Source organism: Sinohyriopsis cumingii, chromosome 1 (assembly GCF_028554795.1).
Source record: "Sinohyriopsis cumingii isolate HCF-2022 chromosome 1, ASM2855479v2, whole genome shotgun sequence".
Lineage (NCBI taxonomy): Eukaryota > Metazoa > Mollusca > Bivalvia > Unionida > Unionidae > Sinohyriopsis > Sinohyriopsis cumingii.
Window position 1 is genome coordinate 183,617,354 of NC_142961.1, and position 16,571 is coordinate 183,633,924.

The following is a 16,571-nucleotide window of genomic DNA, read 5'->3' on the forward strand; positions in this document are numbered from 1 at the left end:
CATGTCCCACCCAGTCACATTATCCTGATACCAGGCTTTTTCAAACAAGAAGTTAAAAATATTAAACTCTTATTTTATGATTGTTCATGTGTTGAAAATTTGTGGAAATCACATATTGGAATGGACCACTGTGGTGGCATAAGTGTTTTGAGCAACTGCCTCAGATGTGGGAGGTTGCATGTTCGAACCCCAAGCGTGTCATACCAGAGACTTATAAAAATGGTACTAGCAGCTGCCTAGCTTTTTTCTTAGCATTATGAGGTTAGTATTATGATTGGTTGACCTGGTGTCAGGATAATGTGACTGGATGGGACATGATGCTACATGTCTGCAGCATTATGCCCCAGTGCTAGACATCACTATAAACTGCTACACTGCAGACATTGTAGCGATATGACTTAAAAAGTGTTCAAGCTACATTAAAAATTCAAATCACACATCTGTTGCATTGGTTAGGAACTATACTCCAAGTTTGGTGATATAATTATTTCCTTCATTCTGATTGATTGCAAAATATATAATTTATATAGGTCATGCTGTGGTTAAAAACAACAACAGCTTTGACAAGTTACAAAAGTAATGCTTTCTACTACAAAAGATGTAAATTGTTTTAGGAAAGCTGTGTAATAAACGTATATGTTTTAGAAAAGTATACCCTTCTTTAAACTTTTGCAGCTTTTATAATACTATAGCTATACATATACTGGCTACAGATTTTTGTATTTCTGTGTAACAGTTTTGTATTTGCATGTTAGGACACATTCTTCAATGTGTCAGACTCAGTATTGTAAGAGATATATTCTGTATTGATATGTACATGTATTAATATAATCTGTTTAAGTAGGAGTTGCGGCTTCTCAACAATTATGCTTAACCCCCAAAAGACTTTGTTGGGTGGTGTTAAAGGGAATTTGTAACATCCTGAAACTTAAATTTCGATAAAAAGATCTGAAAAAAAGAATGACAAAATGAAATCTAAACCCTTGCTGGTTTATTTTGGTTTATTTGTTTATATCATCATATCACATATTTGCTAAGAAATTGTTGAAAAACCTAGGTGCAAAGTTTTTTGGTCATTCATGTTATATTAATGATTCGAACCTTTCAGGAACCTGGTGATCCAGTAAGACAAAACTTGATACTTAGTGCTAGCACTGAAAGTCAAAATCAAGAAACGAGATATTGGTGTCAAGTGCTGTGATATCCTCAGCAAGCACTTTATATTCAACTTGCCTAACAGCATACAATCCTTTTATGTAATTACAGCTTAGTTACAGAAACCTTTAATCAGGAACTAATTTAGAGGAAAATAATTTATTAGGAATAACAGAAACTATGTAACTTTCAATTTTATAAGATTCAGTTTTAGAGACTAAAAATTATATTTAAACTATGTTGTGAATTCCATCTCATGTTAACTGCTCTCCTAGATATTTTTTATCTCCCTTTCTTTCTTTGCTTCTCTCCTGAGTGAATATTGACATTGCTGTTTCAGGGGACATCGCAATAGCTTAATAAGCGAGGCCACATCAAAATCCTTGTCTGTTTCCTTCTCTAAACAGTAAGCAGGAGTTGTTTTTGCTTGCATGCATTTTCCAGAGCATTGCCTGCTTGCTATAGTATAGACCCAGAATTATCAGTTTTTTGTTCACTGCCTGCACAGTAGATGTGTTTATGCAGATGTTGACCAGCAGTGCAGCTGTTAGTAATAGTGAAATTTCTGCTTGTGAACAGACTTCTGAGTGCCAGTTTAGGATTTTAAGTTCACCACAAAATTTGGAACTCCAGAATGAACTGTATCTGTGAAACAATTTTTTTTCATGTACCAAGTACTCTTTTCATTGTTTCCTTTGCTAACTTTGATCACATTTTTGAGATAGTTGGATGAATCACAGATTTATATTCAGTGTATTAATTACGCAAGCTGCATACTAATATTTATAATGGCTACATTGGCCAATTGAAATGAGTCGACACATGACCACTAGCTCTTGCATGGGTAGGATTTGCAGTGCCTTTCAACTTGTTTTTTCCTTCCATCTTTATTGACACAATGAGATAATTAATATGATGATACCAAGCAGGTTTACTTATAATAAATTGTAATACAAGAAACACTAATGTAATTCGGAAATCAAAACACACTTGGCACTTATAATTAAGTCCTCACAAATATGCTTGCAGACATAGCTGTGACTGTGAATTACACTTTTCATTTTCGTATACAATATAGCATATCACATTTTTGATGATTACACTGAAACTGAATTAAAACATTGAACTAAAACAGGAATTTCACATGGCAAAAACTTATTTATTTGGTATTCTTCCTTAAACTGCTGTCTCCATTAGGCTTTTCTTACATTTTCTTGGATCAAAATTTTGTTGAATATTGTTAAAAATAGCAGTTTTTATTGAAATTGTATTAACATTCAACAAATAGGGTCTCATTCTTTCTGTATCTTTTGTTAAGGGAAAAATGGGATCCACACCTGACCCCGCTTTATAATCAGGTTCATGAACTATCCAGACACATCATTGAGGGAGAGGTGTACGTCTGACTTAAGACTCTTGGTCCTATACCATTCTACATTTGACTGACTCTTGGTCCTATACCATTCTATATTTGACTGACTCTTGGTCCTATACCATTCTATATTTGACTGACTCATAGTCCCATACCATTCTATATTTGACTGACTCTTGGTCCTATACCATTCTATATTTGACTGACTCTTGGTCCCATACCATTCTATATTTGACTGACTCTTGGTCATATACCATTCTACATTTGACTGACTCTTGGTCCCATACCATTCTATATTTGACTGACTCATGGTCCTATACCATTCTACATTTGACTGACTCTTGGTCCTATACCATTCTATATTTGACTGACTCTTGGTCCTATACCATTCTACATTTGACTGACTCTTGGTCCCATACCATTCTATATTTGATTGACTCTTGGTCCCATACCATTCTATATTTGACTGACTCTTGGTCCTATACCATTCTACATTTGACTGACTCTTGGTCTTATACCATTCTATATTTGACTGACTCTTAATGACTGACAGGATTTGAAGTTTCTTACAATTACTAAAGAAGAAAATTTACCAAACAGAAAAGTTTTGACCTGGCTGTGGATTATCATATTTAGTTTAATACACTCGATTATATGAGAGCTGCATGTAATTTTTTGCCAGGATGTTTGCATCATACTGCTGTCAGACATTGTCTTTTCACTGTAGCTTCATTCTCAATATACCCCTTTTGCAGTAGGCAAAGCCAAGGATGTTCCACCTCGAAAATGTGCTCAGGGTCTGTTTCACAAAATGCAGTTGTTCACCAATCATAAACAGTCGGAAGAAACAGTGTTGCAGTACTGCTGATGTAGCCGTAGAGTTACATCAGTCTTCTCGTGTTTTATGGATAGTGCTGGACCATGCAGTTACAAACTGTCTTATATATTATTAATGCCTGAACATGGCGTACTCATCTAAGCTGCTGCCCTTATTGGGTTTGTTTTCTTCATTCTTATGTAACAGACCTAGGTCATTCTGTAACATTGACACAGTTAACAACAATAAGTAATTTTAGACAGTATGTGCTAGTCCTCTGCTGCCTGTTGAGGATCAATCTGTTGCAGTCTGTGCTTCATCATACACAATTTATAAAAGATGTCATTAGTTACATTTTTAGCACTTAATGCCAGTTGGACAATTTCACAGTGGCCCATTTTTGATGTGAAATTAGACATTTGCACTCTTTCTCAAGTAGTGCCAGTCAACATATCATTTGCTGTTAGTCTTAGTTTCCTCTGATCTTTCCGACCCTGTATTAAACATTTTGGACAATTATGTTGTGTGGTGCAGTGATATACTGGTGTACCGGTATATTGCACTTCTGGCAATACATGCTGCAATATGATTTTCTGTACAGTGATTTTTTTTCCCAGTCTTGCTTTCATCTTAGAAATCGATGTATTCCTCACAATTTACCCAGTTTAATTCAAGGGATATATTTCTTTTTCTCCTAGATACATGCTTACCATGAGATTGCAAGGGAATGTAAAACGTGATGCACAGTAAATTATTGAACATTTGGGCAAAGTTTAATTGGGGTGGGGGAGACAAGTCAAGACCAGTGGATATTTTTCTAGTTAAAAATAATAATTTATAAACTTCATTTTCCCTCAGATGTTTATGTCCCATTCCTGATAACAATAAATGAACAGTACTCAATCCAGACATTGACAGAGTGAGGCATGAGGTCGACTTGTTCAGGAATGAGTCCCATATAATGTTCGATGAGGATCCTTTGAAATAGTGGAAAGCTCAGCAGTAATTGTTTCCACTCCTTGCACAAGCAAGAAGCCTGGAAAAGGCTATGCATTCCTGTAGCTTATGGAGAGTCTTTATGACACTATGAGATGTTGTTACTGCACAGAGGGCTGCTTTGAGTTCAGACATTTTTTATATGTTAATTTTTCTCAAGAAAAATAGGCAGTGACTTATTTAACATCTTTCTAAAAAAAAAAATAAAGATCAGATGTGTTGAGACATTTAAAACAATACTCCAGTGAAATAAAAAAAATTAAAAACATAGTTCAAATGTGTCTAGACATTTAAAATAATACTCCTGTGCAATTTAAATTTAATTATCGACTAGAAATGACAGTGAGATTTTTATTTGCTGATAATTTTACTGCTTTCTGGTATTTGTAGACTTTTTTTAATTTTTTAGAATAAGTATATATCTTCATTTTGGCTAACATTTCCAATCTTAACTGGTAACATCACTTATAGGTGTTATATTTTTCAGGTAGTAAAAGTTATAGTGATTATTTTATTGTTTTCATTAAGTGATACTGCATTGCAGTGTGTATTGCAGTATGGGATTATTATTTTGCAATATATTGAAATACGGTTTTGGTGTATTGTTGAACCCCTAGTTATGTTTGGGTAGAACACACCCAACAACAGTCTAACATGTGGGAAAGGTCAGAGGAACTTAGAATAACATGCTATATATCTGTGAAATATATGTATGTATACAGAGAATATAGGAAAATATAGCATATGGAAAATGGATGTATCGTGACTGTATCATGGTTTAATAGCTGATTTAAAACTACTAATCAGAATCTAATAAGCACAACAAGAGTTCAAAGAAAATGATATAGATATTTTAGTTAGAAATAGTTTTGCATTTTGCTGTTCATCGGAATATGTTATACTTTTAAATGATTATAACAGCATCCACTTTTTTTAACTGATGAAATGTATTGACATTATCAGTTTAGTTATAATCCCATTTCTGACTGGTCCAGTTACAGTAGATTGGTATTTATTTCTGAGTGCATCTTATTGTTCTCTGCATGCTCAGTATTGTTTGATCAGTTCTTCTTAACCTGTGCTGATTGGTTTTTCACTTTGCTACTCTTAATTTCGTTAATAGGTTTTTGTATAGCACAAGATAAATCAGATTCTGACTGGCTGACTGCAGGAATCTTATTTTAACATGGTATGCATTTCCCCTTGACAAAGAATGCTATACTTAACTAGGGGAATTATACAGGTTCTTCCAGCAGGCACTGTTTCCATGCACTGATGTTGAACTGTCCTCCTGCAGTGCTGTCTGATGGAGTATAATGCCCTTGCCTTTCGGCCCAATACCAAACTGAACAACACTTCAGGAAATCAGATTACCCAGGAGTGTTGTTTAGTGTAGTATAGTGACCTTGGTTTTGGTTTAATCACTGTACCATGTTGAAGAACACTATAGGAGAACAGTTATCTCAAGAGTATTGTGTTGTGAATTATAATGCCCTTGCCATTGGTGTAGTGAATTATAATGCCCTTGCCATTGGTGTAGTGAATTATAATGCCCTTGCCATTGGTGTAGTGAATTAAAGTGCCCTTGCCATTGGTTTGGGCACTATGCCACAATGAACTTTTGGAAAACAGTTCTCCCAGGAGACAGTATTAGAATAATTATTCAGTTCTTGTACTGTCTAACAGCATACTGTATATATTTAATATATTCAGTTGTAAGTCAAATCTAGCTGCAAAGTACACAGATGAAGACCTGCTGTTGGGTCATTCCATTCCAAATTATCCAGAGATCCCAGGATGGCCATCTCAGATTTACATAAAATATTTTCTGGCTGGACATTGATGTAGATGATGGCTACTTGCAAAATTCAGAAAATAAGTTCCAATTACATTTTTTGCTTGTGTTCATAACAAGGAATGGTGTATTGAAAGTATTGTTGAGTGCTCTGATGTACACGAGGGTCTGTTTATTAACTTTATAAATCAATCCCATACAGGAAGGAAGCCTGATGTACAGTCCCATACAGGAAGGAAGCTTGATGTACACTATGGTCTGTTCATTAACTTTATAAATCAATCCCATACAGGAAGGAAGCCTGATGTACACTATGGTCTGTTTATTAACTTTATAAATCAGTCCCATACAGGAAGGAAGCTTGATGTACACTATGTTCATTAACTTTATAACTCAATCCCATACAGGAAGGAAGCCTGATGTACACTATGGTCTGTTTATTAACTTTATAAATCAATCCCATACATGAAGGAAGCCTGATGTACACTATGGTCTATTCATTAACTTTATAAATCAGTCCCATACAGGAAGGAAGCCTGATGTACACTATGGTCTGTTTATTAACTTTATAAATCAATCCCATACATGAAGGAAGCCTGATGTACACTATGGTCTGTTTATTAACTTTATAAATCAGTCCCATACGGGAAGGAAGCTTGATGTACACTATGTTCATTAACTTTATAAATCAGTCCCATACAGGAAGGAAGCCTGATGTACACTATGGTCTGTTTATTAACTTTATAAATCAATCCCATACATGAAGGAAGCCTGATGTACACTATGGTCTGTTTATTAACTTTATAAATCAGTCCCATACGGGAAGGAAGCTTGATGTACACTATGTTCATTAACTTTATAAATCAATCCCATACATGAAGGAAGCCTGATGTACACTATGGTCTGTTTATTAACTTTATAAATCAATCCCATACATGAAGGAAGCCTGATGTACACTATGGTCTGTTCATTAACTTTATAAATCAGTCCCATACATGAAGGAAGCCTGATGTACACTATGGTCTGTTTATTAACTTTATAAATCAATCCCATACATGAATGAAGCCTGCTGTACACTATGGTCTGTTCATTAACTTTATAAATCAGTCCCATACAGGAAGGAAGCCTCTCCTGTCCTCCTGTATCATGTAGAGATTAGTGCTGGGTGCCATTCCATGAGGTCATCTGTTTCATTGGTGCTTTTGAACTAAAATGATGTACAGTGTGGTCATAAGAAAACATGCAGGATGAGGCACTGATTCAAGTGAAATTTGACAGCATTTTTGTAATTAATGTGTAACTGAGGGTGGTTACATAACTGAAGTATTTACGTTTGTATTTCTTTTCTACATCAGTAATTTAGTTCCATTTGTAATTTTCAAATGTAATTAAAAATTAGCTGCTGAAGTTTGATGTTTATTATTAACCGTTTATTTTGGCAGCAGGCTCGGAAAATGTGGTTAATGGGGCTGAAAGCACTGAGTCAAAGCTTTGTACAAATATAGCTAAGATGCGTATCTTGATAATAAAAATTCATTATCCTAGGTAAAACTATCTCAGTTAATAGGGCACAGCTTTCGCATTTTGCAATTTGTCTTGAGTTTGAGCCCCAGGTACAATTTAACAATGAACTTGATTCTGTTAAGATTACTGTGGTACAATTCCCTGTAGGTTAGTTTTCAAATAAAATTATGTTTGCAGGATTCATGCAGTTAACGAAATCCTGGAAAAGTTTGTAAATTACAGAAAGCATTTCAAGGGCATTGAAAAGTTTTAAAATTTTCATAAGTCATTCAAAGTTTTGGAAAAGTCATGGAATTCGGTTACTTTGCATTATCAGTCACATTTTAATTTGCCAATGCAAAATTTTACCAACCTAACTTTGACAATGGATTTGTTACAGTAGGTTCCCCTAAAACATCAGTCAGACTACATCAGGGATCTTCCTGCCATTCAGACTCATTGTTCTCATGGCACTCAAAAGAGAATGACCTATCTCATAGGATGAAGTATAACCAAAGCCAGTTGTAAAATATGTTTTAATGTTAAATTTATATGTTAGGTAAGTATTAGAGGTCATAAATTTATGTAGTACGTACTCTTGAAATTGGTAAAAAGTTCTTGGAAATGTTTTGGAAAAGTCATGGAATTATATTTTTTATAAAATGCAGGAACCCTGTATTTGGTGTTTGTGATCGATGAGTTGATAGTAGTATACCTTAAAATCTGAAGAAAAAAAATCCATGATGAACAAAAGGAGAACTTGAGGGTTATGTATCTCAATAGATAACTTAAATATTGAAAATCTGAGCTCAGATTCAAATTCCCCAGGTCACAAATACATTGCAAAGCCTGATATCTATATAATAATAAAAAAGTTGCAAGTATTTGCAAACCCTCTGTTGTTATAAGCTGATGAATTTGCAAGTGATATAACTATGCTACCCCTTTACATTTCAATCAGTCATAACTTTGTAAGTATTGTGAATTTTTACTGAAATTGTGCATGCAGTCATCATTTACATAGATGTACAATGTAATTAATGGGAATCAGAGATGGGCATCCGGTAAGATTTTTGGATTTATGTTGATTTGTAAGTGAGCATATACATTCATATGCTTACACTTTATGGCATTTTTTTTTCAATAGCCAGAAATGTAAGAAAATTTCAAATCATTTTCAAGCAGTATACCTAGAGGTATTTAATTAAAACTGGATGTTGAAGATCACAAAATGTCTTTTTGGCTTTCATAGAACACTTTCTGTGTTCATGTTTGGAATCATGTTGTCTATTTTGAATAGCAAGTAATCAATTTATGGTTCACATCAGATTGTTGATTAATGAACTCAGATTTGCATTTTGATGCTTTATACTTGCTATAGATGTGTATGTCAGCTTAGATTCTGAAGTGATATAAGTAACACAGTTTGGTACTTGAGTTGCTGTTTATGACACTCATTCTCTCAGCAGGTTTGAGAGGCATTGTGCATCAGTACCATTAGTGGAAACCTAAGTGCAAGACTGCTTTGCAGTCTAAAATGCACGGTAACCAATACATGGCACTTGTCTTTATATACCAGTACGCTGCTCTTCTGCAGAGGGTTACTTGTCCAATGGGTCTGTTGTTTTTTTAAATAGCTCACAAAAACTCTTCAGGACAAATATATTTTTACACTGGACAAGTGATTCTTTAAAGCTATTTGCCCTTGGCTTGTATTTGAAAAGATTTTATCGGAAACACTTTTACATATCTAATAAGACTATTACCATCTGACTATTTGTGTTTGTGTGTGGATGACTCTTAGAAACTTAGAAACATTATCATATCTTTATAATTCAGGATGCAACTGTCATTGAATGCATACCAAGAATGTGTTCAATTTTGATGTTTGAGTTACAAATTTTACTTAGATTGTCACATTCTGAAAAGCTCATTTCACTGGTGGGCTTTAGTTTGTCATTGGTTCCAGTCTTTATTTCAGCATGGGATACTGATAACAACCATCTGCCATAGTCAATCTCCATTTAAACCACTGATTGGAAATTCACCAGACTTTGTTCAACCATGTGATGGTGACCATCTGCAAGAGGGATTTAGTTAATGAATGTCTTACTTTGGGTTCCTGGGAGAGGTTCAAAGGTCAAATTAACAAAAATTGCAGTTACACTTTTTTGAATATTTGTTTACCAGACTTAATTTGTACAATCATATCATATGTTGTTGATTTTATTATTAGTACAGTACTTTAACTTTTCATGGTGTTAGTCCCTAGTTCAGGGTAGATTCCCTCTTCCAGTTAATAACTGGAGGCCTAGAAGAAAAAAAACAAGTCCCAGTCTGATGCCTTAGTGACTCATTTGGAATATCATCCTTCTTTTCCTTGGACTCCCATTGTTTACATGTGTCTCTGGGTGCATGAAGGTTTTGATATTTCTGGTGTGTTTTTTCATATCTTCCTTCAGTGTTATCCATTTCTTCCTGTTCCATGTCCATGAGAAAGTCTAGCCCTTGCAGAACAAGGAATGTTAGGTCATCTTCATACTTGAGTAGACCTATGCCTCAATAGGGGCCTAAATTTTTGGATGAGTCAGGTTTCCCAGACGGGGATGCCTCATGCAGGTCTGTATCATCTGGTTGATCATTGACCAGTGACCAGGAATTGGTCATTGACATCAAGGCACCAGACATGGGACGGGGTGATGAATATTGGTTACTGGACATCTGACACGCAATCTTAGTCATGTAATAAAATTCACCATGCAGATAATGGGGCATTGGGTACTAGTCACCAGGAATTGTACTTCAGTTCCTGTCCAGCTTTTGAGACCATGAATTGATCAATCCCTAAACATCGGTGGAGGATGCTGCCACAGAATCCGACAGTTTACTATTCAGATCAAGACATTAGGAATGATGTCCATTACAAAGTCTTCATTCTGCATGACCAGGGAGCAACATGGCCCCATGACCCCTCTTAAGAACAGGTGGTGATTATGGACTGTCTCTCATTGCCATTGGTACGCAGGCTTGGCAGTACATTGTTTCACCCCATCCTTTCTTCCAACTTCATTTTTGAAGGAAACGGGATGGGGAACCTCAATTTTACTGCATTAAGAGGGGATCACAAGTCTTATTAACTGTGTTCTCCAAGGAGAAAGAAGGAAAGGGATTGTCCTGTGTCACCCTGTCAACAGAGACAGGACAAGGAACTCTCCATAGTAGTGGACAGGAACAAGTGTGAGATAGACCCTATTGCATCAGTTCTTCTCTAGTGTCTCCATCTCTGTTCCATCTCATTTGACACATGACAGAAGATAAAGAATTATGGATAAAGTTTGCCACCTGTATCTGAAGCTTTCCATGTCTTCAGTTACCAGTATCTTCTCCAGTTTGGAGAGACTTTGGAGTGGCCTCATGATAAATGATAGTCTACTGCTTCCCCATTCAGCAATGATGAATGGCATAGTAGAGAAGATAGCACAAGGTCAAGAGGCAGCCAGACAAGAAAACTTGATTAATCCCCTCTTCCAAACTGTGTCCCCTTCTTTCAATGTCTAGCTAGATGGTGTCTGCTTGACCACTAAAGCTTCCCACACAGGATCAGATTGGATGTTGATTGGGACCTAAAGTCACTTGAAGCTATGGAGCATAATGGCCCAGACACTGGTTATCATAACCTAATGTACTGATCTTTGTTTGGCAGCCTCCTTCAACATTTTGGAGGCTGTTACCAAGACCATGAGGCACTCATCACTCAGTGCAAAGGTACTTTGGGTGAATGTTCTTCACCTCTATAGTGATGCAGTGTTCGAGGTTCTGCTGGAACACAGCTAAGGACTGCACCTGACACAGAGTCCTTATTCAGTGGCTTAGTCTCTACTTTGGTCTCCTTAGATCTCAGGGATTAACACAACCAGTCTTTGGCTGCTGTCTCAGGCCCGGCAGAACTCACTGAGAAATGCCCTACCCAGCCCAGAAGGCCTATGGATACCCCACCAAAATATTTTAAGCAGAGTCACAGGAGAACCACGAGATCCACTTTAAAACTCCTTGCATTTCTTTCATTTACTGGATTGGTCAGAAGGGCCAGGCAAGGAAGTCAATGGACTAATCCCCCTCCCTGAGGAGAGACACTGTTAGCCCTAGAGTTTAGCACCCTTCCTCATCCTGATGTCCCATTAGGTGCCAGACCATGATGCATTGGTCCTTCCCACAATAAGATGGGACTACAGGCTTAACTTCAAGAACCGTCAACCTCTATCCCCATGTGGTTTCACTCGATCAAATTGGCATCCCTAAAAGAGGAGATATACACTCTTTCAAGAAGTGGTAAGTAGGTAGAGTAAGAGTCACGCGAAGTCCGGTATTCACATTGCAAATCTTCCTGGATTCACCTAATTATGGATTTTTCCCATTAAACAAATATGCAGTAAAACTCATTATAACACGATTCATGATAATGCAATTCTGCTTATAACATGATGGCAGCATGGCTTCCTTTTTTTATTTTAAGGTGACCTCTCTTTTAAGATCCTAAATACATGCTCTCAGTAAAGCCAATTATTCATATCCCTAGCAGATGTTTAATTCCAGCACTGTGTTTAATGTTGCCTTAACTTCACCATGCACATTTTCCACCATATTGGCATGTATACAGTTCAAAACTGAAGTATATTTGATGTCTGATGAAACCCAGTGAACAAAAAAAGATATATGATCAAGAGATTAGTTAAAATAGATGACATTGAAATTTCAACGATCATTTTCTATGGGAAAATATTTTTAAAAATTTATTAAATGCAATTCCGCTTATATAGCGATGTTATTCTTTTAACCCTGAACATCATGTTATAGCGGGTTTTACCTGTATTGAGTAAGAGCGCTTCAGGATGGATACACCAACCTCAATCATGTACCATCAGGATGACTAAACTTTAAGGACAATTACCTGCATGTCTCCATTTTCTGCCTCACAAGAAATTTAGTGGTTTTGTCTTGGTAAGGAGGTCATTAAATTCGGGTCTAGTATCCACTCCCAGAGACTTACTTGGGTGATGGGAGTATTATTAGCCCACTTAAGATCACTTAGGGCACTCGTTACCAGCATTTTGACTACTGTTTGATACGCAGCATTCTCAGGCATCCTAAATCATCTATCATTGGAAGACTGTGACTCATCTGGGTTTAATCTCCAACCAGAAGTCAATTCTGACTCCTCAGAATTTCACTTACATTGGGATGAATTTTTTCACAAATCAAGGGACAAATTTCATATTAACCCCCAACAAGATCACGCAGATATTTCCTTCATAAATGAGTTTTCGAGAAGACTTTGTTCTCTGCTTGTCTCTATCTTTTTCTCTTGGTGACGATGCATGTGAAATCTGATCTAGTTCCCCTAGGAAGACTTAATATGCTGCCTTTCCAGTTTCTGCTGCTTGCAAACTGGAGATCTCACAGAGACACCCCCTTTCAGCTTGGATTTCGTTACGATCCAGAATTTGTCATCACCTCAGTGGGTAAATCATGACAGTTTTTTTTTGGGAAGAGTTTCAATACATGATCCAGAACCTCACTCTTTCTTGTATGCTGGCACCTCAGTTACAGGCTTACCTGAAGACAGAAAGGGTAGTCCTTAATGATTTGTGATCTCGGGAAGAATCAACAACTAAAACATGTCAGCCATTCCCTAACTCCTATCAGAATAGTTTATCTATCTTGCAGAGAGAGATCTTGCCTTCATGAGAATCAAAGCCCACATGGTTAGGGCTATTGATGCATCTTGGCATAACTTGAAATAAATATGTGTACTGTTTAGTGTATGTACTTCAATTTTTATAAATATTTTCCCTTAATTGTTTTAAGGATTTTTTGTTGTACTTTAATTGATATAACAATTTGATTTTTGTGTTTCCCTTTTGATACTAACAATCATTCTGATGTCTTTATTGATGCATACTTTATTTGAACCCCAAATTTATTAGTTTTTTAATCCATGTAATGTATATTACATATGACATTTTATTTATATAGTTTTAGTTAGATATTCTTCTTGTTTCTGTTGTAAAAATGTAAACAAAGGGATTGATATTACTGATTGAGTCAAGATTACTACAATATACTCAGTTTTATGTTAGGTCCAACTGAAAACAACATAGACCCACATATGCTGTTGCATAATGTGCCAGTAGATCTTGGTCTATGTTCTATTTATTTCTTGGCATCCTGATAATCAACCTGCTTAAGTTCATTATCATGCTCCTCCTGAACTACTTAAACAAAAGTCATTGAACTTGGAAAAGTTTTCTACTGAAGTTTAATTGGTCTTGAAGGAAAATGGTTTCTTCAGCTATCCAATATGGCCTCTGTGGTGGACAAGATTGAGTGTCTAATTATTGTTATTCCTTTTGAAAGGATTGCCCTATTAGTATGGACTTCTTATTATGCCTAATTGGCCTTCAATAAAAATGGTACTGCTCTGACATCCAGTATGACCACCACAGCACCCATCTTGAAAATCTTAGCATTGATTTTACCCTCTATCAGCACAGGGTTTTCACAAAGAGATTTCATACTAAATAATCATGGTACCACTCTTATGGGTAAGAACTTCTGAACAGATTGTTATGGTAACATGGGGTTTCTGTTGAAGATTTCTTATGGTGTCTTGTTGGTCTTAAATGTTGGTGTTGTGACATCCAGCTTAGCCACCATGGCGACCTTCTTGAAATCTTGTCATTGTAGCTTTTTCTGAGCAGATAGTTGCATTGATATTGGTTTTCACTAAGAGACTTCATATGTTATGTAGTTGATCCTAAATGAAAGTTGTGTTGATCAGACCTCTAAATTAATATTGCAAGCATCTGTATAACCATGTTATTGCTACTTTCCCTAATATGTTAATTATAATTACTTTGGTGCTTGTTGTAAAAATCTTGTTATTGCTACTTCTCCACATGGATGGTCATATTGAGATGGGGTTTTCTCTAAAAGATTTTTATGATATATAGTCAGTCCTAAATAGAAATGATGCTGATCCATCATTCAACATCATCATCATGGATGGTCGTATTAAATATTTTTTTATTGCATTCAACCTTGTTTTGCTGGGAGCCAAATCAGGTAGAATGCTTAAGGTTGTGGGCTGCATGAGCAAGAACAGTTCCTTATCACTAATTATGCATATTAATTAAAATGCATATTTTCAAAAGGATTTCATACATGATTATGGGTTGGACATGCCTTGACATAGTGTTTTTGGTAGACTTCTTATGATATTTAGTTGAATTTAAATGAAAGTGGTGCCGTTCAGACCTCTTTGCTTTAGTGGGTTTTTGTTTTCGGGTGGGGTTTTCACTAAAACACTGTACAAGTATTTGGTTACATTCCAGTGAACACTTTGACAACTTTGACATTGATTTATGGTCATGGACATTTAAACCTTTTAGCTATGCAGACTTTTTGGCATGATAACACAAACAAGTATGAATAGATGTATTTTTAATCAAACCCAGTTTCTGGATGTATATCAAAAATATCTTGAATGTTGCCAGTTCAGTAACTTGGACTTTTCCCCAAATATGTGAATAATTACCAAATGTCCGTGAAAAGTTCAGTGATAATGTAATATGTCAAGTTATGACGAAAGAAATTTTTACTGCACTTACAGGTAGGTATCTTGTGAACATGGTAACTCAAACATAGAAATTTTTTTTTTACCAGATTTGGTGTGTTGGAGTTTCTCTAGAATATATGAGATTGGTTTAGTACTCAGCAGTTTAAATGAATAAAAGAATGGAAAAAATGGACTTGTCATGGACTTTTTGAAATTTTTAGATCAGTCCCTTCAAATTAACTCTTGTCAGGTAAATAAATGAAGTTGACTCAGTTGACTTTTTGTAGGAGAAATATGTTACTCTCTTTGTGTTGTAGGAAATGAAGCACAAATGACCCATGCTTAAATAGTTGTCTAAAGAATAGTATACTGTATATTGGTTTATTTCCTTGGGAAGTGAAACTTGTTTTTTTTCTTCCTGTTTCTAATTGTTAGCATGTTAAATTATTTAATAACAAACCTTTTACAGCAAATGCATTAAAAAAATTTACTTAGTAGCTGTGACAAGGTTTAAACGTTAGTTGAATCTAATTCATTAGAATTTGGTTTAGTTTGGTCTGGTGTTTTGTGGCACATCACCATTATTTAAAGCTGTGGTAACTGGAGAAATGTACCTTGCCCAGGAACATGCCATGGCACTAATGCTGTGGTAACTGGAGTAATGTACCTTGCCCAGGAACATGCCATGGCATTAATGCTTTGGTAACTGGAGTAATGTACCTTGCCTGGGAACATGCCATGGCATTAATGCTGTGGTAACTGGAGTAATTTACCTTGCCTGGGAACATGTCATGGCATTAATGCTGTGGTAACTGGAGTAATGTACCTTGCCCAGGAACATGTCATGGCATTAATGCAGTGGTAACTGGAGTAATGTACCTTGCCTGGGAAAATGTCATGGCATTAATGCTGTGGTAACTGGAGTAATGTACCTTGCCCGGAAACATGTCATGGCATTAATGCTGTGGTAACTGGAGTAATGTACCTTGCCGGGGAACATGCCATGGCATTAATGCTGTGGTAACTGGAGTAATGTACCTTGCCCGGGAACATGCCATGGCAGCTGATCCAGGCTGATCCGATGATAGGATTTGAATGTAAGTCCAGTATGAATGCAAGTCCTTTTGAATGCAAGTCCAGAATGCAAACCAATGAGCCAGTAGAAAAATAGTAACATTTGAAAAATTTTTGCTTTTCAGGAGCACGTTGCAAGTTGGTCCCCCACCACTGCCACCAAAGGTATATCTTATTAGTATTTCCGTATATATTTTGTGTAAAATTAAGTTGTTTTTTTTATTTATAATTCTTTGTATCTTTT

The 16,571-nt window shown here is 36.0% G+C and overlaps 1 protein-coding gene across 8 annotated transcripts in view; it reads left to right on the forward strand.

Annotated features, from left to right (window-relative positions):
- LOC149808515 (mitogen-activated protein kinase kinase kinase kinase 5-like) overlaps positions 1 to 16,571 on the forward strand; it is a 213,566-nt gene that overhangs the window by 70,903 nt on the left and 126,092 nt on the right. For 5 of the 8 annotated variants that reach the window (XM_089978310.1, XM_089978325.1, XM_089978318.1 and 2 more), the window contains 2 exons: positions 1,496 to 1,561; positions 16,453 to 16,492. In XM_089978310.1, the coding sequence (XP_089834436.1) occupies positions 1,496 to 1,561; positions 16,453 to 16,492 (106 nt within the window). The remainder of the gene's footprint in view (positions 1 to 1,495; positions 1,562 to 16,452; positions 16,493 to 16,571) is intronic. The other 3 variants (XM_089978335.1, XM_089978340.1, XM_089978347.1) reach the window with 1 other exon arrangement.